This window comes from Drosophila guanche, unplaced genomic scaffold, assembly GCF_900245975.1.
Source record: "Drosophila guanche unplaced genomic scaffold, DGUA_6, whole genome shotgun sequence".
Taxonomy (NCBI): Eukaryota; Metazoa; Arthropoda; class Insecta; order Diptera; family Drosophilidae; genus Drosophila; species Drosophila guanche.
In genome coordinates this window covers 2,758,321-2,782,006 of record NW_022995750.1, presented here as the reverse complement: position 1 = coordinate 2,782,006, position 23,686 = coordinate 2,758,321, and the positions used below count along the sequence as shown (strand labels likewise).

The window sequence follows — 23,686 nt, the reverse complement described above, 5'->3', positions numbered from 1 at the left end:
TAGAGTTTGATATCCAGTGTAATATTCTTATATAATGAAAACTCTTATGGAGAATGCTTTGTGGGACAAAAACTTAGAATATCTTGGATTTTTAAGCTTTATTTTATAGAATCTTGCACTGATAAACATATTCCCATTCCTATTTTTCTTCTAACATTTTGAAAAAAAATAAATAAAAACCGATTTTTCGTAAAAAAAAGGCGGTACTACGCCCATTTTCTCAAAAAACATGCCCCTTGCTATTCTTAACTAATATACAAAAACTAAATCAAAATATCTTATTTCGTTCGCGAGTTATTAATTTAGGACAACAAAAGTTGTCCATAGTGCAGAACAACCCCCAACCCGTACTTCCACACATGAACCAATATTTAGGATTACTTTTACCATAATCCAATATAAAATTAAATTGTATTTAAAATTTTATTTTGTAAATTGTATTTAATTAATATTATATTCGTTTAATTTAATTTATATTTATATAAATAATTATGTACATACATTTATAAAATATTTATTATAATATTAATTAATTCTTAATTGAACATACTTACATACATAAATAAATAAATACTATAATCCATATATTGTCTAAAGTCCAATATTAATACATATTTTAGTTTATATATGGTTGTCTCATTAGCTATTCGAACTCCCTTAGCAAGGAAGAGAAACTCCCTTAACGATGCAAGCTGCGAAATTTGTACCACAAATAAAGGTGTCGACGACAGGAAAATAAGTCACAAAAATTCCAGTGGCGCCAGGTAAATTACACGGCGTTTTATCCCAGAAATCCTCTCCTGTGTCTTAACGTTCAGGGAAATTCTCTCCTGCCAGACGCTCTCGCATGCACTATAAGGATCCTTTCAACAGGTGCGAAAAAGGGGGGAGCTTTGAAATGTTCGTCCTTTTTTACCTACATGCCATACCTTGCGGTCACATGCCGAAGAGAGGATTAGGTCAGCAGAGAGACAGTCCACCGCCACCTAGCGGGTGCTGGCAGAACGTTAAGTTAATTTGTTCTTTTTAAAAAGCGGGGCTATGAGGGTTAAGCTCTAGGTATATTTATGGTATGTATTAGGTATATTTCAGTATCTTTCTAAGGAACAGACGGTATATTTTCTCGATAAATCTGCGGTCACACTGATTGTGCGTTGCTCGATCCTATTTGTTGCAATTTTTCAAACTTTACGTGCTATTAAAGTGTTTTTTGTGTACAATTTTGAAGACCATCAACTAAGAGAATACGTTCTGCGTATAAACAGTGGAATTAATCCAAGAATTGGTAAGTTTTTCCCCCAATTTCGGTTGCTAAATGCCGATGCACACACACGCACATTGACTCGCACACATACTGGCTAAGCGACAAGCGAAATTGCGAATTTCATTTTGGCCTGGCTCGTGCTTTTGTTGTTGTTGTAGGTAATATGTTGTATGTGCTAAACATTAATTAATTGTCGCAATTTCTGTTTCGCTATAAATATGTGAAACGTGCTGTCGGCATTTGCTTTAATTTAATGGGCAATTGCGTTGCTTTTTTCTTGCCGGTATTAGTGTGTTTGTTGGCGCGGGCGAATGGCGGGCAATTACACACACACACACACACACTGGCGTTTGTGCAGATAGTGGTTTACGTTTATGCGACTTTGGATTTGGATGTAGTATAAGATAATATGATCATTATGGGGGCCTTCTGTGCCATTTGTGCAAATATTTTATCAGAGTTGTTCTTACAACGGACACCAGCGAACGCATAAACGCCGCGTGAAACGGCACACAAATACAGACACAGCGCACATACAGGTGAATGAACTTTTTTGCGTTGTTTTGTAATCTCAAATTGTTGCTGTTTTCTGTAGTTGTGTGCGAATTTTGTAATTGTTTTGAGAGCGCGCGCAAACAAAACCCACACATGGCGTTTTTCTTTTCTCCTCATTTGCTTTTTTCTCGCATTGTTTTCAATTTGCCGCCCCTGGCTCTGGATTCTCTGTTCCTCTGACTTTGCAGCTGCATTTGCACACGAGTTAGCTATTGATCTCGCTCGCTCTCGTCCCTTCTCTTTCTTCCTCAGCAAAGTGCCGATTTTTGTATACCCTTCCAGGCTCTTGTATAATCTTACCAGGAAATTTCAAAGTATACAAAAATTAAGGATATTCTTTATAGATTTGACAGTGTTGATTGCACAAAAAGGCACAAGAAACAATGGATCTTTTAGGGCATTCAAAGATTCGCTTGCGAACATACCCTTCCTCCTTCCTGCTGGTATTTCTTACACATTTTTTTTGTCTTTTTCGTGCGAGTTCATTTGCATGTTTGTTTAATTTGTTTCCACAGCAGCTTTTTTTGCAAATGTTAATGAACCTGCCGCCTGCCAACTGAAATTTGCAATAAAATGTTTTACCAAAAATGTGAATATGTGCATGCCACATAAAATGGCATAAATGATCTGTCGATCTGCTATTTATAGAATGTAGTCATCCGTCCGCTCCACTCTCTAGGTAAACCCTTCCAAAACATTTCACACATTTCCTGTAAACTTTTTAAAAGAAAGTATTTTTCTTGTATTTAAATAATTTTCTTACATTCTTTGTGTTGTGTTTTGTTTTAAGGCAAAGCGTTTGCATAAAAATACACTTGTTGTCCATATTTATACTTGTAGCATCTCTTGTTTTGGTTTTTGATGTTTTGTTTCTATACAATAAGTTTTGTAAACCATTTTTTCTAAAGCACTAGATGTTCTCAATACATTTGTTGCTTCAAAGCGTACCCTACTTTTTGTGTACAACTGTACTCCAAGTAGGAGCTCTAAGTAGCCGTCTAGTTCTACAATTCGTGTGAAGTTTCGTTCATTCTGTTGTGACACTCTTTTAAAATCCTTCCAACCGACGGAAAGCATTAAAGTATTAAAGCAGTTTCAAATTGTTACAAGCAGTATGGGGCACTAGTTGCTTCTCCTTCTAGCTGCAGCAACAGTTGTAAGCAGTAAAAGCAGTTTTATACAGGGTGTACTTTCCAAGCCGTTTTCCTAGCTTTCAACTGCTTGTTTCTCCATTAGATTATTGCTAAATTGAAGTTTTCTTCCAATCAATTGGGAATATTTTAATCAAATGCCACACACTGAACAGATAATTCTCTACTTTCGATTTGGTTAACGCTATTGCAAGCGAATCTTTTTACTAGAAAGCACTTTAAAGCAAAAGCCTCTGTTTTTTGTTGTCGTGTAAATAAATGTCTCACAGTTTACATATGCTTTTAAAGTTAGTTATAGATTATAAGTAGTTGTAGTTTTAGTTCTGGTGTCGTGTAGAATCGTGTAGAATACAAAAAGGGGTAAGTGGGTTAAGTTTTAAAGAGAGAGTGTAAATTGAATTTACATTCTGGTTAAAGTACAATAATTGTTCACAATAATGTTTTATAGAGTAAGTTGTGTATAAGAACAAGGCAATTGAGTTTTTGTTTGCTTGGTACATTAATATAAGATTAGGGAATAAGAGCACTCATTGAAGAACGATTATAAATAAGTTTGATAATAAATTACACCAATAGATGGAAACAAAGACAGTTAGGTTGAAGCCGGGGGGCAGAACACACACTCTACAGAATGTATTTACCCTTGCCCCCACGATGCTCCTTTTGCCGCTGCGACGAGGTGACGGCTGCCAGAAGGAAACTGGAGCTGCCACCGCTGCTGGTGCTATTGGTGCTGCCGTAGCTGCCATAGCTGCTGCCGGCATATCCATAGCCGCCGAGCGGCAGGGCGTTTAGCTAAATCATTAAGGCCGAAAATGGGTTATACCGCATGATCTTTGACAGCAAAATCCACAGCACCGATGTGATGGCGCACAGTACAACGCCGCCCCAGCCCAAGTCAAGGCTCCAGGAAGTTAGGAATATGCGTGCGCCCAGCAGAGGCTTGGCCATGATGGCCACTCCCCCGGGGCGTGCCACAATGCCATCCACAGTGCCATCATAGTCGCTGTCCAGCATAGGTCGTCCCTGCTGTCGCTTAAAGTGGATGATCATCAGCGTGAAGAGTGCAAAGAGAGCTGAAAGTATTCGATTTATCAACGTTTGAGTGGATAAGACATCTCCAAGGACTCACCTGCCAGGAGATACATCACACCTGTGATGAGGATTGCACTAATCTGACGCTGGCAGACGCCAAAGGCTCCAACCAAAGCGGCACTGCCCAAAATAATGAGGCACACCAATGAGCAGGATATGGAGAGATTTTGCATTCCTATAAGACGGATATGTTTCACTTAGATTAACCATTCCTTCCATGGATTAGATATATTAAGAAGCTGCTTAACTCTGTAGATTATAGTGTACGTGCAAGTACAAGTGCAAAAGATTGATTGGCAAAGGCAAACGCAGAGATCTAGGATGATGGAATGATGTCTTAAAAGGGATTTTCTTACCCAAGTGAATGGAAAATAATCTGGCTCTGCTTAATTAATAGTCTTAATTGTTACTATTAACCCCAAATGTTTGCCACCTCAAATCTTGTTTTTCTCTGAATCGTTTTCCTATTATGGTTAAAAATGATTTTTTATAGACCTTAAATTAATTTGTGGCCATACATAAAATGGAACTTTTTGTATTTCCACACACACACAAACGTTTAGAACCAATTACCCAATAGAAGGCACTTTTTCCGACACTAACAGCAATTAAATCATATATGTGTGGTGGTGGCAGTTCCCACGGAACCATAAAAAGGCTGGGAAAAGTGGCAAATGCGATTTTTTGAACGCATGCAGGGTAGGAATGGGAGGCAAAAAGGTAGTTGAACCACACCACTTGGTGACCTATATTTCCCCAAACACTTGCTACACCTCTACCTCCGGGGCCCCCACTTTCTGCACCTCTCTCCCAGTGCCACCCATTGCTGCTCTGACACTTGCTGTTCCACTGGTTCACCGTTTGCTGCCACCGGGCATGCAACTATCGACACGGATATTTTTCATCTGTTGTGGGTTGGTCGGGAGAGCGCCAGGGAGTCGATATGGCAATATAGGAAACCGAAGGCAAACTCAGTTAACTTTTGTGGCAATTACTTTATATAGTAGACGGTGCCAATACAAGGACACAGGACACATTCGGTTATGCTCCTCCTCTGGGTATTTGCAGTTGTCTTTGCTTTTAATTTTTATCTGCTCTACTCTGCTCTATGGGAAATGGGATTTGTGGTAATTACTTGTGAAATGTGCGACAGCTTGGAGCCAACATTTTAAGCCAGAATGAATGGTGGAAAGGTTCAAGAAAGCGATGCGAAAGCGGAAGCGTTTGAGTAATGTGAGAATGACATTCAAAATTGTATGTTTTAAAGAGTGAACAAACATTTAGTGGTGGTCTTCTACATACATCGAAAGTGACGTCTAGGGCACACAACCTACAAATGTTGTTTAGGGTTTAAGGGAATGAAGGAGGGGACTACAAAATTAGGATAATACTCCTGGGATAAATCAAGGAAAACAAAGCCAGCTAATCCTATCTTCTATCTCTATTCCCCAGATTTATCTCTACTCTCTGCTGCATTCAATATTTCAATATGTCTGCTGAAGCTGAAGCAATTGTCACAACGGCCGCTGCCGATGCCACCACATCACCGACAACAATCAAGAAAGTAGCCGCCGTCGATGCAGACACCACACCCGACAAGGCTGTGCCCGTGGCCACAGATGGTGCCTCCGAGGGAAACGGCAAAGTAGAACAAGAGCGAGCCGAAAAGATACTCAAGGGAAAGGAGCTGTTTAGCCAGGGATCGCGTAACTTTCTGGTCAAGAGCTACGACGAGGCCGCTGATGAATTGAGCCAGGTGTGCCAGCTGTACGAGGAGGTTTACGGAGAGCTGGCCGATGAATTAGGCCAGCCCCTGCTGCTGTGAGTGTGCGGCAGACGATGGAGAACGGTTGTAGCTTTATTAATCTTGTATGCTTGGTCCTTCCGTGTAGATATGCCAAGGCGCTGATTGCCATGGCTCTGGATGAGAACAAAGTGATTGATGTGCCCGATGAGGCAGCCGATGACGATGATGAGGATATGGACGATGATGAAGAAGCTGGGGACGAGGCAGATAAAGCTGGAGAGGCCAAGAAGGAAGGTGGAGAGGCCAAGGAAGCTGGAGAGAAGGAGAAGAAGGAGGAAGCCGCCCCATCCAAGAAGGAATCCAATGGCGCCAGCAGCACAAATGGCAAAGCGTTGGAAAACATCAAGGAGGAAACCGATGAAGCCGATTCCACTGTAGATGCCGCAACAGATGAGAAGAATGCCAAGAAGGCATCCACTGGCGTCGAAGAAGTTAGCAGCAGCAATGGCGGTGCCTCGGTCAATGATGATGAGCGTCCCAGCACCTCGAATGGTGAGGCTGCAGCCAGTCCCAGTAATGGAGCAGCAGCTGTAGCTGGCGTAGAGGATGAGGAGGAGATCGAAGAGGGCGTCAGTGGCAGCCTGCAACTGGCCTGGGAGATCTTAGAGGCAGCTGCCAAAATCTTTTTGCGCCAGGGCCTCAATGGACTCCCGTACTTGGCGGAGGTTCAAACGGAATTGGCAAACATTGAATTTGAGAATGGAATCCTTGAGGCGGCACGTGAAGATTACGGTGAGTAATCCTTGAGCAAACTTACTTTATTTACTAACTCGTTGTATTTCCATTGCATTTTCCAGAGAAAGCACTCTTAATTCTGAGCGACCTACCAACCAAGAATCGCCGCGCACTCGCCGAGCTACACTACAAGATTGGGCTGACATTTTTGATGGCACAGCAGAACAAGGAGGGAGCCGCCTCGCTGCGCCTCTCCAGTGCCTTGATTGAAGAGGAAATAACAGAGATCAAGGGCAAAGAGGAGCCGTTGAGTGAGCGCGAGAAAAACAATATGTTGGACTTGGAGGAGACCAAGCAGGAGATACTGGCTAAAATACAGGAAATTGAAGAGATGCAGGCTCAGGTAAGGGAAATCTTATTCCTTTCCCCGTGTTATTATTAATTTAAAACCAATTTGCAGACCATCGCCGAGGTGCGTGCTGCTTTGGATAGCTACATCAAGCCAATGGGCAGTGGCAGTAGCAGCAGTGGAGGCGGCGGCAACAATGATGCTGCTGCCTCTTCATCCACCAATGGGGCAGCCAGCTCTCCATCATCGTCCTCATCGTCCAGTGCTGCTGCTGTTACTTCTGGTGCTGTTGCTGCCACATCGTCCTCGTCGACCATTAGCAGCAGTTCCACCGCCAAGCCCACCGATATAACGCATTTGATTAAGCGCAAGAAGCCCGAGGAGCCTGGCTCTGAGGCCGAGGCCCTCTGCTCGCCGGCCAAGCGTCCCGCCTTGTAGAAAAAACAGCGGCACATTCCAGTGGCACACACTCAATCACCCCCCATACATCAGCTACTTAAACCCCCACAACCAAACCCATGAAAGAACACCTTTTTATCACACACACTTGCATTTTATAAAACACAAACACAACTGTCCCCATGCTCTTTGCCCCTCCCTACTATGATCCTATTTATGCTCTATGTTTGCTGTTTTTTCTACCAAAATTCTCTATAAGTCTCTGTAAGGTTACAATCACAATTTAGTGCGTAAGAAGTGCGTAAAAATAAACAAATGTTTTGTATTAAACAAATGGAACAAATGGAGAGGTATAGAGAGATTGGACTTGGATTCAGGATGGATTGGGAATTGGTCCCCCACCACCAGATACGTACTCAGATGCGGCTGCAGAGTGACCTGTGACTCACTGTGCTGCCAATCGTTGCGCTGCTCCTCCCCGCGTGCATTCTCCATGGATCCCGCCAGATAGTTGACGCATGGCGGGGCTCCACGTGGGAATTTCGGATTGCGTCGCAGTTCCTGCAGCTGCTGGATGGGCAGATCGATGCACAGAGTCCATATGCCACCATGCATGGGCACCAGGAATACAGAGTCGCGACGAAAGCGATGATCGGCTGGAGGATAGCCGGAAAGATAGGTAAAGTAGAGCTGATATAGATGGACTGGGGTACGTACCTCTTTTATCTGGCTTCAGCATGGCCACCTGATCCTCCAGCAGCCACTCCAGATGCAGACCCGATCGATTTGTGTAACGATCCAGACTATTCCGATCCCATGTGACGTGCTCCCAGTGATCCGTCATGATGGCGGCACACAGCATGGCCGTGGCACTGGTGGTCATCAGGAGGGTGACAAAGAGAAACAGCACCGGCGGTGGACCCATGCAGCAGCTGGAGCAGCAAGCACTCCCTCCCGCCGTACTGCCCATGCCCAGGCCGTCCATGTGTGAGGCCAGAGATGTGGGGGAACCACTGCCGTTGCTACCACGACGTTGGATTACCTTCGCGCAGCTGTTCTGCGTCAACAGGATGCTGTTGCTGCGCCTCAGACTCTCGACGGCAGCCGCTGCAACGGCGGATGTAGCTGCGTTAGCGCTCGAATTTCCTGCGTCGAACTGCAAGGAGCCACCGACCACGGACGAGGGATGCTCATAAATGCTGTTGTGGCGACTGGGTGCAAAATAGTAGCAGGTGGTCTGCCTCGGCTCCGTTAACTGCTGCTCGCCGCCGGGCAGATCCTCCTCATTGCTGCTGGAGTAGACGATCGATTGCTTGAACTGATTCGAGTAGCAGTTCTGCTTGAAGCTCTGCGATCCCTGGGGATGCTGCTGCTGCTGTATGTACAAAGCCTCGTAGTCGCAGTGGTGCGGATTGCGATAGATGACGGGCCAGGAGCGTGTGGTCTTCGAGTTGCGGCTATAGCGATTGCTCGTGGATGCTCCTGTGGCTTGGGCGGCAGCGGCACTGGCGCTGGGCTCCTCCTCCACCAGAGGTGTTAGCTCGTTGGGTGGCTCACACGATGCCTCCAAGGTTAACGGCAACTTCTGCAGCGGTTCCCGTTCCCGATCGCTGTCCAAATCCAAATCGAGATCCTCCTGCTGCTGCTGCTGTTGCTGCTGATGATGAACGATGGTGGTGGTGGCCAACTGTCGCTGGAGCACGTTCTTGGCGGCCACACTGCTGACACTAGCCGCTGCCAAGCTGAAATCCTCCTCCTCGACCAGAGTGGCGCTGCCCACAGCAGGGCCTATGCCTGAAGGCGTGGAGAAAATGCTGTTAGACGATGACTGTGGCTGTGGCTGTGAGCGACTGCGCTGCAGCAGCGCAAAGTGTTTCGCATTGCTCTGTGGTGCCGCCTGTGGCTGTGGCTGTGGCTGTTGTGCGATCGAGATGGGACTCGGCAGCGGCAATGGTGCCTCATGGAGGAGGCCACCACTGGTGGGCGATGTGATGCTCACTTCTGGTACACACGTAACCTTGTACCGACTGCCGCTGCCAATGCCAGCGCCCAGACTGACGGTGGCATGGCCATGGCCCTTTGAGCGCATCAGTCATAAGTCGCTCGAGTCTCGCTTCTTGATCTTATTGAGGCTCATATTGTGGTTCGTGGTGTCGGCGATGGTGCCTGTGGCTGTGGCTTTGGTGGCGATGGTGGTTTGCTTTTTGTTTTTGCTTGGAATGTTTGCTGAACTTGTCGGATGGATGGTTGGTTTTGTTTTCTGTCTGTCTGTCTGTTTCGTGTTTTGTTGAATTCGTTTTGCTTTAAGTGTGCGGCGCCTAAAAGTCTACTATGCAAAATGTAACTTTGCGCGGTGCCTCGACAAAAGAAATTTCTATGATTTGTATCTACTTAGCGGCGTTTGTTCTTGTAGTAGATGTTTGTTATTGTTGTTGTTGTTTCTATCTTTTTCTTGTTCTATTTTTGTTGTAGTTTTTGCTTGTTGTTTGTAGTTGTTGTTGTTTTTTTGTTTGTTGTTGCGGCAACACAACACGACTTTTTTGCCTTTGCTTTTTGTTTGCGAGTATTTTACCAATTTACAGTTTTATGTTTATTGATTTTGATTTTGTTGCTCTTTCTTTGACTACTTTTAGCTTGAAAGCTATATTAAAAAAAAGAAAAGAAGTAGAAGAAAACAAATGTACAACATGAGTTTTGAAAAAGAGTTAGCAGGAGGACAAAGACGACAGACAGTTACGATAGTTACTAGTAGTAAGATAGTACTAGTACTTAGAAATGGCTCAGCTACGTAGAGAGAGATTAAGAGTGTGTGTGCTAGAGATGAGACAGTATGCAGTAGAGGGATAAAGTGATTTAGCTGCGAGTGTGAGATAGAGTGAGATGACTTTATTAGTTAAAATACAAAAGCATATATCGTGCAATCCTTAAAATGTCGTATTCCATTAAAAGCCATTATAAAATACAGCATATATAGAGCACCAGTTTCCGCCTAATGGACTCTTCAAATTCCAAAAATTGCATTTAAAATTCGTTACGAGTTACGATTCCTAACCCCCACTGGAATTTAATCTAATTTCATAGTTTTCCAACTCCAGGGGCAGCCAAATATTTGGCCTAAAAATTTGAATTGGCACTGAGTATGAAATTGCCCAAAAATTCAATTGTACGCGACCCGGATCCGAGTGTAACGACTGGGAAGCGGAATGAAGGCTGTTGCATATTGCATGAGGCTCTGGCCCCAGCTCCCAGCTCCCAGCTCAGCGGATATCCGCTGGCCAGGCTTCTGGCCTTTAGCCTGATGGTTAGAGGTTGGATTCCTCTAGTCTGGCTGCCACTCTTCTCCCATTTTCCCCACGAACAAATTGAATTTGCTGTGTGTGTTCGCCACTGCCCCCCATTAGGAGGCGCACCAGGTGTACTATTAGGCCCCGAAACGGAACTCTCTAGTCCAATGCGGATGTTTATGAGGGATCTAGATCCACCGCATGTACACCGGGTTCTCCCCAAACCAGGCTGGCCGTCGGTCTGCATATCATTTGGGTTTGGTACTGGTTTCGTGTTTGCTTTTTGTGGTCCGGCAGCTGGGATTGCAGCAAGTGGTTTTGCTTTCGATTTTGCTTTGTGGCTGCCACGAGAGTACGGGAGAATGAGTTTTAATTTTCATTTTAATGAAACACTTGCATTTAAATTAGGCCAAATTTTGCTGGTTGTAGTGGTATTTTCGTTTAGAAGGCAAAAACACATTTAAGCAATTTAAAATACTTTAATTAGATGCCGGAATTTAATGATATACTTGCATGTTGGTGCATTTGTGTTATTTCAGCGGAATATTTGTGATGTTAAAGAGATGTATAACATAATATAAATAGGGGAATGCTGAACATTTAATTAAATATTTTAATTCTCTTTGGAATAGATAATTTATGGCCTCATTCTAATTGAATTTTTATTGGAATTCTAGTCTAAACAATTATTTACGGCAGTCGGTAATCGCTGAATGAATCCTTGGATTATGGTGAAAAGTAGTCCCATGGCTTTATTGCAAGGAACTAAATAATGAAGGCATAAATAGTTTCATAGATTTATGCCCAAGACAACTCCCCTCGAGAGTAGAGATACCACGAAATCGCTTTAAAAGTTGCAGCCAATTGCCACCGAAATGTATGCCATAAAAAACATTCGCACATCATCCAGAAGACGCCCCAGGATCAGCACCTGGCACGTGCGCGTGGTACAAGCATCTTTTTGTGGCATATTTTCACGGTTCGTTTGGTTTGTTCAATTCTTAATGGAAACGAAAGAAGAAATAATCCGCCACTCGACTCGTTTGCATAATTGATCAAGTGGCACACGTGTTGGGGCAGACCGAATGGGTTGCCTCAGTTCTGGTTTGGTCAGTGGCTCAGGCCAGAGGTCAGAGTGAGTAGCAGCTGGAGCAGCTCAAATTAATTACAACGCATGATAAGCCACCTGAAGCCTGTCAGCCAGCTCTGTGGCCAACACACACACAATTCGGCTTTGGCACGGGGCATGGGAATAATTTGATTATGGCAGAGAGTTGGCCACTTGGCAGTCGGTTCAGCACTTCCTTTCAGAGCGGCAGAGAGTGGCAGCCAGCAACGACCCACACACTTACGCAATGCAATTGGCAGCCGACACGTTCCACACACACACACACACACACAGAGGCAGGCTGCAGCTGCAGCTTCAACGCTGTGTACGTGAGGGTTTTGCACAAAAGTTGGCGAAAAGTGCAGCAGTAACAGCAGTAGCCCCTCCACCCCATGCATGGGGTACTTAAAGCGAGAAAGCAAAGTGGATTGAAGAAGGGATGGTGGGATTGTATGGGTTGGGTCCCTTGTGACTTGGTGTGTGTGGCTGTGCTTGCCACAAGAGCAGGTTGCAGAATGTGGATAACTGTGGAGAATTGTGGAGAATGCTTGTGGCAGTGTTTACACTTCCAACGAGCAAAAGACGAAGAAGCAAACCGGAAGACAAAGCAGAAGGAGGTCTTGGAAAACTTTAGAAAATATTTGCCATAGAAGAAAGTTCGCTGTATAAAACGGGATCTAGGGTTTATTTTTAGTTCACTAAAAACTCTTAGACTTCACGAAAGAATCTGTCACGGGTCTAAGTTTCTACACTCTATTTAGTTCTTTCTTTTACTTTCTTCTTTAAAGCACGAAGCGCCCTTTCTTGGTTCTACTAAAACTCTCTTCCATGAGAAAATTAACCTTAAACATTCATGGCTATACCTTTTGTTTCTGCAACTTCAGGGGTGGATTTTTCCCCCAAGCAACAATTGTTATGGGAGTCGCCTTATGGCTAATGTCTTTATTTTTTATGCAGGCAATTAAAAACAACACTTAACATACATATTCTCCTTACACATGTGGCAGCAGCAGAGGAAATTTTCCCTGCTATGCCTTTTGTTGTATTTGTTTTAGTTGTTTCCCGGGCAACGCGGCCGTGCGGTCGCCTTGACAATCAACGAACAGCGACAGCAACAGCAACAAGAGGAACGAACTAAAACAAATGGAGAACCCCAAAAAAGGGGGTCAGCCCTAAATTAAGAGTCCAAGCAGACAGTGAGTTCTGGCACAGCTACTGGTACTGGTACTGGTCCTCCTGCTGCTCCAGCTCCTGTAACTGCCTTCCTCTTTCTGTACAAATGACGCAATGCAAATGAAAAATAATGAGAGAACATTTGGTCAGAAGAGGAACAGGAGCAGTAGCTTAGAGAGAAAGAGAGAGACGAGGAGCAACCAACCGCAAGTAAGAAATCGCCGCCTGCTTTTGGGCGGCGCTCGAAAAACTTTCTTCTGTAGTTCCCCTGCATGCTCCAGCTACTTCCTGCAATTCAGAGGTTCCTGCACCTCAGCAAATGTTTCTTCCCTATGCACTTCGGAGGATGGATGCTCCTCAGGCACTGCCTAATGCCGATGCGGGTACTTGCGAGCTTTCCACTGCGGATACACAAGTTGAAGTTTCCCTTGGCTTTTGGCTCGACTGCAGCCCAAGTTATTTATTTAGTATTTCTGGCTGCCACTGCTGCTGCTGGCACAGGAAGTTGCCCAAACTAATTAAAACTAATCTTATGCAATTTCTGTGTAATTATGCACATAAATCACACCATGGGGAAGAAGGTGTGAACAGACTGAGACTGCCAAAATATGTGAAATTGAATTAAATGCTGACACAAGATTTTCCTTTGGGACAAAGTTTTCAAGTCAAAATGAGTTACGTTCTTATGGGTTAAATAATGTGGTGATGTATGGAGTAGAAATACTTTATAATTGGGAGCTATTGATACCTCTCATTTAAGCTATTCAGAATCAATATTTCAACACAGATAAATCACCTTTAAAGCCAGCGAATAAATTTCACTTGCGCCCCAAAAAGCACTTATATAATTATAGAGAACAAACTATCACTTAAATATCTTTATATCCTTTGGCTTGGTCACTAATTAATGGCTATACCAAACACACACAAACACATACTTAAACACATGCCAACCGAGCCGTAATTTAGTAACAGGCATTTACCAGCTACCGGTTTTTCTCTCTCAGCCTTGTGCTGGTGTGTGTGTTTTTCTGGCTCCAATGACATGGAAAACATTTCCACTAAATTAATGGGTTGTCACATACACAGACGTGCAGTACCGTACGTTTGCCAAACAAAAATAAAAAGTAAAACTAGATAAAAGCAGTTAATTTTGTAAAAATGCCAACATGCAACAGAGTCGTCTGCAACGCCCACCACTCGCTATCTGTGTGTGGCACTGACTCGCATTAATATGAAATGTAATACCCATAAGAAGGGTGGGGTGTGCCATGAATATAATCCCTCTTTAATTGCAATCTGCATTACGAGTATGCCAGAAACGGGACACAATAGGATTGCTGGGATTAGTTTCTGTGGCATTTCCCATTGGCCCAGTTCTGTAGGGGGGATATCTGGGTCTGTGATTTGGCCAATTGCCCAGAGCCAAAGCTCTTTAGACCCACTTTCACTCTCGCCTGCTGCTGTGCTGTAACACTGTAACACTGTTGCTCTATTCCTCGCACCAACATTACCTATACGCAATCCTCGAACTGGCCAAAAAGTAACTGCATTCAAGGGCGCGCCTCCAGTCGACATTTCTCCATTTCAACCTTTACCCGGTGGCATGGCAGCAGGCAGCGGCTTGGTTATTTATATATCTTTTGGGGCGCCTGCTGGATTACATTTTGCCAGCGATTTTTCACTCTCTGTCTGGGGCCACCTCATCCTCATCCTCAAGGCCAAAGTCGTAAAGTTTGTGCCAAAAACTTTTGCTTAACGCGCGGATTTTTATGGGCAGCAAATGCATAAATTGAATTGAGACCGGAAGCTGCTCCCTTGCTCTTCGTTTAGAGGTTTAGCAAGCTCAATTGTTTCGCCCACAGCATCCTCTATCAGTTTGCACACAATAATGTGGGGCGACAATCCAAAGCTCATTAGACGGGTGCCCCTCGGGGCGGAAGTTCAAGGCAACATGAAAGGCAGGTCAAGGCAGGTCGCTCACTCACCCTCTGTATAGTTTTTCCTTCTTTGCTTAAGTTTTCCCAAATGTCAGAGGAGGAGGAAAACTCTAAGCCAGCGATGATGTCAAAGGTTTCTGGTATTCGGGTCAATCTAAAAAATTTATGAGGCAATCGTCAGGACATGCCATGGCAGGCTGGCATCATGTCAGCACCCACACTGTGGGGAGGACCACTAGGAAGTGTAGGTGGATGTGGAAGAGAGCATGAGTAGGTGCGGGTCTGAGCCTGCCCCCGGGGCATGTTCGTGTCTAGTGCAATGAAGTGGAGCTGGTGGATGTTGCACACACAGCAATGCTTTGAGCAGCTGTCCCGTCCAAGGCCACGCCACACGAAAAATGTCAAATTGAATATAAATATTTCAAGTCAGCGAGAATGATGCAGCAGAAAGTTTGTTTTTCTTCGGCTTTGAATTTTCCGTTTCCGAAAGAAATCGATGGTGCGTCTAAAGCAATTTCTCAGTTGACTTAGGACCTTAATCCCAATGAAATATGAATTGTCCTGCAAACGCCCACACTCGGCGGTGCACGCCCCCACAAAAACACTCAAGTGTGTGGTTTAGCCACTTGGCATTTTCCATGAACTCTGTAACCCCTCTGCACTTTCTTTCCTATATGATTAGCCACTTTGCTTTTAAAGCAGGTTTTTGGCATGTTGTTTGTTTAGCTTAACACGTAAATACACTGCGTTTCATGGCTGTAAGGCAGCTGGAGGGCTATGAAGACTGTGTGAAGAGTGTGGCGTAGTTTATTGGATTTATAGTTTATATTGATTTTGCTATGAAAAAACAAAGGAAAGGGATATTGGCTACTGGTACACTGATGTTCGAATGTTTATTCCTGTATATCTATATATTCCTCTTGCAACTCGTTTCGTAAATTCTTCGAAATTCTAATTGCATTTGATGGGAAGTACATTCGGCCGTTCCGTTTCTCTGTACCTTTTACACAGACATATGTAAATGTGCTGTGACCTAAAGTGTGAGTGAAAGTGTCTTTACATGAATATGAATGGCTTAGCCATGTTCATTGAACGAGTGCACAGCAGACATTAATATTCATATTTTCCCTTCCATGATCCCAGTGTAAAAGTGGTTGTGTATCTGCGGTGCCATGTCTGTGTAGTTGGTGTGGCTGTGTTTGTAGATGGTGTATCTGTGGGTGGAGTAGATGGTGTATCTATGAGTCACTGTACAGCAATTCACTTCGTATTCAAAATGTTATCTCTTTACACAAAATTTAACAATTCCCTTTACTAGTTTTTGCTCATACGACAATTGAAGTCGATTTATTTATGAGATTGCCCCGACATGAAACCCATTTTATTTTGGCACACTCAAACAGCTTCCATAATTCGGATTATAGTATATCCTATTTGCAGTGTTTTATTTGGTCAAGGCTAAGCTTCAGAAGAGTTTGAGTTCTTTTTGGCAGCAGCTGCGGCTCCACAAACTTAAGCTCTTTCGACCTCCAAATATTAAGTATACGCCGTCGTTTTGTTTGCTTACGAAGGAACGTGCGTTAAAAGTTGGCGTAAAATAATTCTGAGAATCTGAGAACAAGATAAACGTTTCAATATATCTCCATATACCTTCAATTATCTATGATTTTTCTTTCATTTCTTTATCTTTATACCAAACCAATAACTCGTAAAAACTCAGCTTATCAATAGGTGCAAAAGTGCCATTAAAATAAGTTTATATTTCATGCATTTCCACACATAATTTCCTGCGCATCTTCCCCCTTCATGCATCTTTCTGGTATCGATTTCTGTCGACTTCGCTCCTGTCTGTGGCAAGTGGCACGCCTCATGGCACAAATTAAAGTTGAAATTTAAAGTTTTAACGTTTTGCTGGCCAGACAGCAATTAAAACGCTCTGCGGACTTGCATAATTTTGCATAATTTCTTCACTTGTTGAGGCTACGACGTTCATAACTTTACTGTAGAAGTCATGTCCTGACAGCCACCCGTGACATTTGCGTGTGCACTCGAATGCATTTCGAAAATTGCAAAAAATTCTTAACAAAATTGCAAGCGGGTTGCAAAAGAAGGATGTGGGTTGCGCCGCCATCGGCCTGATGCGTGTGTCATTCCACGACTACAAGTATTTTGCGCTTTCCGTTGGGTTCTCGTTTTCCGTTTACCGGCGTTTTAAATCAAGCGAAATGTTTGCATGTCCCAGGGGCCTATATATAGTCCATATAAAGCTACACTGATAGATATAGATTATAGGTTTGTGTGTGTTTGTGAGGACCTGCATTGACGTCAAGCTTTAATTATTTAATAGTCAAGAGCTGTGGTTTTGGCAGCCATCACGATAAAAAAGGTTAATTAAACTCTATGGGTAGCATGTCAAAATGTTTTTTTTTTCTTCTGGTTTAAATTTGGTGTTCGATTAGTTTTCCACTTTCTATCTGAATTTTGTGGAATTTTTTCGAGTTTTTGGGTTTCCATTGAGTGGAAAGTGGAAAAGTTTGTGTTTAAAGAACAGTAAGAGAACAATTTAATTTGATAGAACATTAGGCCCTGGCATTTCCTGAGGTATTTATCATTCCCAGCAATTAATAAACATTAAACTTCAAATGAAATAATTTAGCTTTGAGATAAACGACCATAATCTGCCCCTGGCACACAAGTCAACTGAATTTTAATTAAATATTTAAGACCATCAGAGGACGTATGGCAATTGAGCGAAATTATTTAGTCGCACGGACAACAGGGCGTGTGGAAAGGGCCAACGTTTTATTTATCATGCTGTTTGTAAAGCATTTTATGCGTTATATATATATATTTGTCTGGGTAATTCAATATGCTCTGTGCTTCAATACAAAACGGTAGACAATCAATTCGATGCCGGGTCTCGTATTTTACAATCAATTGCCCGAGCCGAGCACTTGTAGCATTTAAGCCATACTTTCAGTTCTTCTTTGTTTGCTTATCCTTCAGTTTGTTTACCGTATACATGGTATGTATGTATATATCTGTGTGTTTACGAGTCGAAAGTCAAATCAGGCCATTTATCAAGTCAAAAGTCCATGGGGGCCCTTGGACCATTATAAGGGGGCCATTATAGCCCCCACGCAACGCAGGTCAGACGCTGCTCTGTTTGCGCTCATTTTTCAAGGCATGTGGAAAGTTTACCCTCTTTGGCCTTATTTTCCTTTATATATAGATGGATATATGTGTATATATTGGTACATCTGTGTCTTTGCAATTATATTGAATTTAAAGCACTTGTTTTTGCCAATTTTCCAAATGCGAATTTCAATTGAGCGTCTCCCTACCCAACCCCCAGTAAGTTTTCTTCGCAACCAGAAAAGACACACAAACAAAATACCGAAAAATACAATGAGGGCAGAACAACTTTTCTTTTCTTTGGGTCTTTGGGTAAAAAATCAGCCAAATGAAATACGAGTACTCGAATTTCAACAATAATATAAACAACAAACTTCCAGGTAAGCCAAAGGAGTAGCCAAAAAGGTAAAGTTTTCTGCAGAAAAATCAGTGATTGTTTTCCTTAAATGAGGCCAAAGATTTGTATGCTCTTTTGGAGGCAATAATAATGTTTGTGAAACGTTTTCAGGAGCTACAAATAATAAAGTTTCGTAATTTAGGGAATACATTTAAAAAACTGCAAAGAGTTTAAAGATTTCTTTTTGTTCAACTTAATTGTAAATATTTGTAACGACCTGTTCCCCATTGTTTTAGGGCATTAGGGCAACTTTTCTTTCATAATTCCATGTTCTTGAATAAGTCTTTGGCCCCTTAATGAGACCACACCCACGAGGCCAGCCCCTGTCGTGTTGGCCCATAATTTGATATGGCAAATTGATATCAGTATATCCATATACACTACATATGTGTATAAACACAAATATATACGCATATTTGTATCTTTATCTTTGGCCGTTGCTGTTGCTGTTGCTGGTGCTCTTGCCGGAATTGTTAATGCCACTTGGCTCTCACTTTGCATAATGAAAAGTTGGCCAAGTTCAGACATTGTTATTGCTGTTTTAGCCGCTCGCCTGTACTGGCTATACTGGCTGCTTCTGCTCTTCTCTTATCCTCGGCGAGTGCTTTCAAATTAAGGCTACAAATGTCGCATGTCTTGCCAAAATACAATATGTGTATACTTATGTATGTACATGTTGTATATAACATTTTAGGAATATGTACAAAACAAAATACACCAAATAAAGAGAGAGAATAATAAGCAGAGGACTTGGCCATGGCCTGCACCAGAACCATAGGCAGAACCAAAAGCCGACAACAATTACAGGCTCATGTTTGTGGGGCTCTTTGTAGCTGTTGTTTTTTTCGTGTCATATAACAACTTTTTGCAATAAATCAAATGTTGCCAACATGAAATGATTATTTATGATTAAGCCTAAACACTGTGTCTACATTTAGGCAATCTATACATCAATTTATATGTACATTTATCCACACATATTGCATGTTTTATGTGGTTTAATTTAAGCATAGTTTGGGGTACATTGTGCAGCATTTATTAGGCAACCACTTGCCACAAAAACAAAGTCAACAGCTGACAATGAAAAGTTGCAACAATGGCGGAGACACACAACATTGTTAACCATAAGATATTGTATGAACAAAATGAAGCACAAGGCCAGGCAAGCTTCAGCCAGACAATGGCCGTAAAGGAGGCAAAGAACCTCAACGAATGCTGTTCACTCTGATGCTATGGTGGCGCCACAATATGCATTGTGCTGCCCCCAGCTCCATTTCTATATACATATGCTTTTAATACATACGAGAATATATATATTGTATACTGTCGTATAAGATTCCCTTTAGAATCCCTGACTCTCACAATGCACCAACGCTTGATGCGGAAGCAAGCATTTGTAAAATTCTTCGCGAATGGCTGCCGATTGCTAGATGTCTAAGATGACTCTTTCTACCTGTTTGGCATGCATTCAAGACTGCTGTCACCCAAACACACACACTCACACTCACACTCGGCTCCTCCTATTCGTACAAATAGACAGCAAAATTCTCCTCCTGTCTGCTGACATGTTGGTCACATGTCAAACGGTTCGATTTTTATACCCCGTAATCGAAGAGGCGTACAGAGGATGTGATGTTTTCGTGTAGAGGTGCTGCAGCGGCAACAGGAAGGATGCCTTCGAGTGAACAATCACGAATCACAGACCCCTACAAGTGCTACAGCACACAGATTTCGGTTTCCTACCAGTGTAAGACAGTTATTTCGATTGTTTTTCACTTTTAAATTCAGCTACAACATTTTCCACTTATCACAGAGTAAAATCCCAAAGATCATGAAGACTCCCTGGTCCAAAACAGCTCCAGTGCTCCTAGCAGCTTCTCATCTTTTCACATAAAAAACTTTTGGCTCCGCCAGGAATAAATGGCAGAACTACGAGAGTAGTTCAGGCAGGCGGTGTGGGAGCAGGGTGGATAGAGGATGATGCCGATGTGACAGCCACGCCGGATTGACATTGCTCTTGTACCTCCTACAAACATACATACATATATCCCCGATGCCTGCCAACCTTTTGCGAGTGAATTGCATTGTAGTCATTGCACCTGTTTGGAATGTCATGCTCCATGCTGAATAGCATGTTGCCGCCGGCATCAACGGATGTCGGATGCCGCCCTACACAAATGGGGAAATGTTCCGAGTCCGAATCAAAGTTATCATTTACAAGAGGGAACATAAATCTGACAAGCAAAAGGCTTACAGAAAAGTTAAAGTGTGCTCAACATTAAATGGTTGTTTAGCTGCAAAATGTGTTTCCTCCCATAAATGTCTACTCTTTAATGAATGCTTCGTCTTCGTTTTGGAACAGCTCACTCAAATGCAGCTCATGTGTCAACGGAGCTTAGGAACCGTGGCATGAACTATGCAAATTAACGCGCTTGTCAGCGTTGCAAGCAGGCAGAAAACCCTTTTACCCTCTTAACTCCTTGGCATTTGGGATACACTTTAGAGAGGGGTACTCAGATTACCAATGAATTACCAACTAAATCTGAAGATTTCTTCAAATTTACAGACTTAAAAGAGTAAGGAAAGACTTGCAGTAGTTATTTTAGGGTATTTTCCACTTCGGTTTTGTGCTTCCAAATTTGTTCACTTGTTCTATTAGGAGTCTGCCGTTGTTCCAGTCTGGAAATGCATGCATCTGACGCGTTTGCTCAGCTGATTGCGGTCCTTATGACACAGTCATAGAGGGGAAAAGTGGGGACTACGTACCCATATCTCTTGCACACACGCACGCTGGCCATGTCCATGTCCTAAAGCAGAGAAAACAGAGCGGGACGACGACATGCCATAACAAGAAAGCAAATTATATTTTCATATAATGCGACGTATGAGTAATCCCCCCTTCCGAGCAGAGATAGCCGCGCATGAAAATGTCATCGTCAGTGCCCTCAGTCTGTCGGACTAGCGCTCGTAACTCACATAACTCTCATTTATTTATAGAGTCCTCGAGAGCTGAGTCGCTAATGTGATTTCCATTGGCAGGACGAGATTGGACGAGAGGATTAACAGGAAGCGGGCGAATGTTAAATCAAAATGGAGATCATCATAAATGTGTGCGGAAATTGCTTAAATATTTATAGACATAAATGGTTGAACGGGTGCTGGCTAAAGTAAAGCATATAAATTAAATTGAATTTCGCATTCAAAAGGCATGCCATTAAAGCTGAAAGTGTCACAAACTGTATTGGATTGAATGTGGTTTAAATGAATGGTAAATGAATGAAAGTATACGAGTATGTGGTATAGTTGGCAGCACACAGACAATGCAAGCACTTACATAAATATTTATGTATACATATCTCTTATGGTTATTTATCAATTAGTTGGGGGATTATAATAGATAGACTGAAGGCTCAACAACACTTACGTAAAATACGGCACAAAACACCTTCAGCCAATTAGTTAAACAAATGCAATGGACAATGCACGATGCTCGAACGGTGTTGATGATATTTTTTGGGACTGGATTTTGGTATGATTGGGGCACATGCACAGCGATTTCTTGGACACAAATACAGAGGTGGAGGCGTGGGCGTAGACAGAGACACAGGCGCACAATGGAACATGGTGTGTGGCAACAACAATCTTTCTCTCTCTCTCTCTCCACTCGCTCGCTCTCTCTGTCGCTTTCTCCCCTTTCTTTTCTTTTCCGCTAAATGTAGACAAACATGACGTAAACCCCAAAAAGTATGCTAGCAATTCCTTGGGATTATGTTTGCTTCTAGCACTTAATAGAGGGTTTACTTTTGTAGCTGTTCATTGAGTATTTCTGTTTTCCATTTAATTTTGATTTAGATTTCATGGACACATTTCCTAGAAATCAACAAAAATAAATCAATTTAATGTGAAGAAGGCATTCAAGCCTCTGTCTAGGCGTGGCGGCAGTCAGACACGACGACGGCGACGGCGACGGCGACGACATCAAGGCCATTAGGCGGAGGGCCCAAAGTACAAACAATAGCCACAAAATGTATGTCACACAGAGACACATGCATGGACACGCACAAACAAAGACACTACGCCGATAGGCACGAATCAAAGCAACTCTGCTGATCGAATAATCCACTGTGCCCACAGATTACACAACACTGGTCCCTGCAGTTCACTTTCTCACTCAAGTGGCACCACGGCTGCAACTGTAACTGTAACTTTAAGCCCCGACTGTCAGTTCAGTCGATATTGCAATTGGCATTGGGGCCTTTGGCTTTTGACTTGGCTAATATCAAGCGGCAACAACACGAACACTAACACAAACACTATCTTGCATTTGGGAGGACGACTCATCAGAGTCTGTCGTGTGTCGTCGTTTGGTTGTTGCTACCACCAGCGATTGTTGTTGGTATTACTTGATTCAGAACTCTCTGGTTTCCAAGCGCCACAAACACGTCTGTTGCACACGAATGCCGAGGACGGACTGAAAGCGAACTGAAACAAAACTCCACTAAGGACTCGCTCGGCACACTCGGCTGGGTGCTGCTTCGGCTCTGAAGGACTCGACTGGCACTTGAGTGAGTTTTTGGTGCCCAGTTTTGAGTGACTTACCCTTCCTCTTCCACCCACCAAAAGCCTCTTTTTGGCTTCCTGCCATTTGCCGCTTGCATTTTTCTTTTTAAGTTTTTTTCCCTGGCTGTGCGACAAGACACATTTCCGGCTTCCGTTTGGCATTAGCGGGTGGCGATAAGCGGTGGGGGTTAAGGGGTTAGCATTTGCCCCCAAAAATGATCAAATTTATACACCTACGATAATTTATTTATTTTGGTTTTTATTAAATTTTCCACAATTGGCCCAACAATCATTAAATTTGCATACAGATTTCACGCCATCAAACAGCGGATAGGGGTGGCAGTCCTCCAGGGGAATGGATTGCAAATGAGCGGGGTTGCCGAGGGGATCGATGGATGAATGGATGATGGAGGCGCGAGGTTTACATTGATACCCTTTGCAGAGGGGTGCCATGATTATGTAAAAACATAAAATGTAAAGCAGAGAATGGAGTATAACGTAGAAGCTTCAGCTTGAGTTTCATCACAGGCCAACTCTATTTAATAAATGTATTTTCCATCAACAAATATCTTTGGAACCCTATCTAAGGGTATCAAATACTTCGCTGCCTGGTTGCCTTTCTCTTCTGTTGTTTATGGGCGAGACGTAACGGTTAAGCGCACAGCAAATGGCCAAAAGGTGTCTGTCTGTCGGTCTCCCTCTATTGCCCTACCCTGGCCCTATCCTGCCTTTGTGTTTGTGTTTGTTTTTGTGTTTGTGCATTGAAGGCAAACACATGTCTCGCTGCTGCTGCT

At 43.1% G+C, this 23,686-nt stretch overlaps 2 protein-coding genes and 1 long non-coding RNA gene across 4 annotated transcripts; 1 reads left to right on the top strand and 2 right to left on the bottom strand.

Moving 5' to 3' along the window:
• Positions 1 to 1,132: 1,132 nt before the first annotated feature.
• LOC117586027 (protein NASP homolog) lies at positions 1,133 to 7,460 on the top strand. The gene is made up of 5 exons (XM_034275862.1): positions 1,133 to 1,285; positions 5,518 to 5,886; positions 5,958 to 6,604; positions 6,670 to 6,950; positions 7,008 to 7,460. Exons 2-5 carry the CDS (start codon positions 5,555 to 5,557, stop codon positions 7,332 to 7,334), a joined length of 1,587 nt encoding a protein of 528 aa, XP_034131753.1. The 5' UTR covers positions 1,133 to 1,285; positions 5,518 to 5,554; the 3' UTR covers positions 7,335 to 7,460.
• LOC117586026 lies at positions 2,603 to 9,771 on the bottom strand. Its single transcript, XM_034275861.1, has 4 exons — positions 8,013 to 9,771; positions 7,712 to 7,951; positions 4,103 to 4,240; positions 2,603 to 4,046 (listed from the first exon to the last, which is right to left on the bottom strand). Exons 1-4 carry the CDS (start codon positions 9,382 to 9,384, stop codon positions 3,766 to 3,768), a joined length of 2,031 nt encoding a protein of 676 aa, XP_034131752.1. The 5' UTR covers positions 9,385 to 9,771; the 3' UTR covers positions 2,603 to 3,765.
• Positions 9,772 to 9,846: 75 nt separating this feature from the next.
• LOC117586030 lies at positions 9,847 to 22,797 on the bottom strand. Of its 2 annotated transcripts, none has more exons than XR_004573968.1 (2): positions 22,736 to 22,797; positions 9,847 to 9,936 (listed from the first exon to the last, which is right to left on the bottom strand). It is a non-coding gene; the product is annotated as an uncharacterized LOC117586030 (long non-coding RNA). The 2 variants fall into 2 exon arrangements; XR_004573967.1 differs by lacking the exon at positions 22,736 to 22,797 and adding an exon at positions 21,757 to 22,427.
• Positions 22,798 to 23,686: the final 889 nt, after the last annotated feature.

Coding starts and splice junctions, on each gene's coding strand:
- LOC117586027 (XM_034275862.1), top strand. CDS start 5,555: ATGTCTGCTGAAGCTGAAGCAATTGTCACAACGGCCGCTGCCGATGCC. Junction 5,887..5,957: donor TTAGGCCAGCCCCTGCTGCT/GTGAGTGTGCGG, acceptor CCTTCCGTGTAG/ATATGCCAAGGCGCTGATTG. Junction 6,951..7,007: donor TTGAAGAGATGCAGGCTCAG/GTAAGGGAAATC, acceptor ACCAATTTGCAG/ACCATCGCCGAGGTGCGTGC.
- LOC117586026 (XM_034275861.1), bottom strand. CDS start 9,384: ATGCGCTCAAAGGGCCATGGCCATGCCACCGTCAGTCTGGGCGCTGGC. Junction 7,952..8,012: donor GCTGAAGCCAGATAAAAGAG/GTACGTACCCCA, acceptor GCTATCCTCCAG/CCGATCATCGCTTTCGTCGC. Junction 4,047..4,102: donor TGTGATGTATCTCCTGGCAG/GTGAGTCCTTGG, acceptor GAATACTTTCAG/CTCTCTTTGCACTCTTCACG.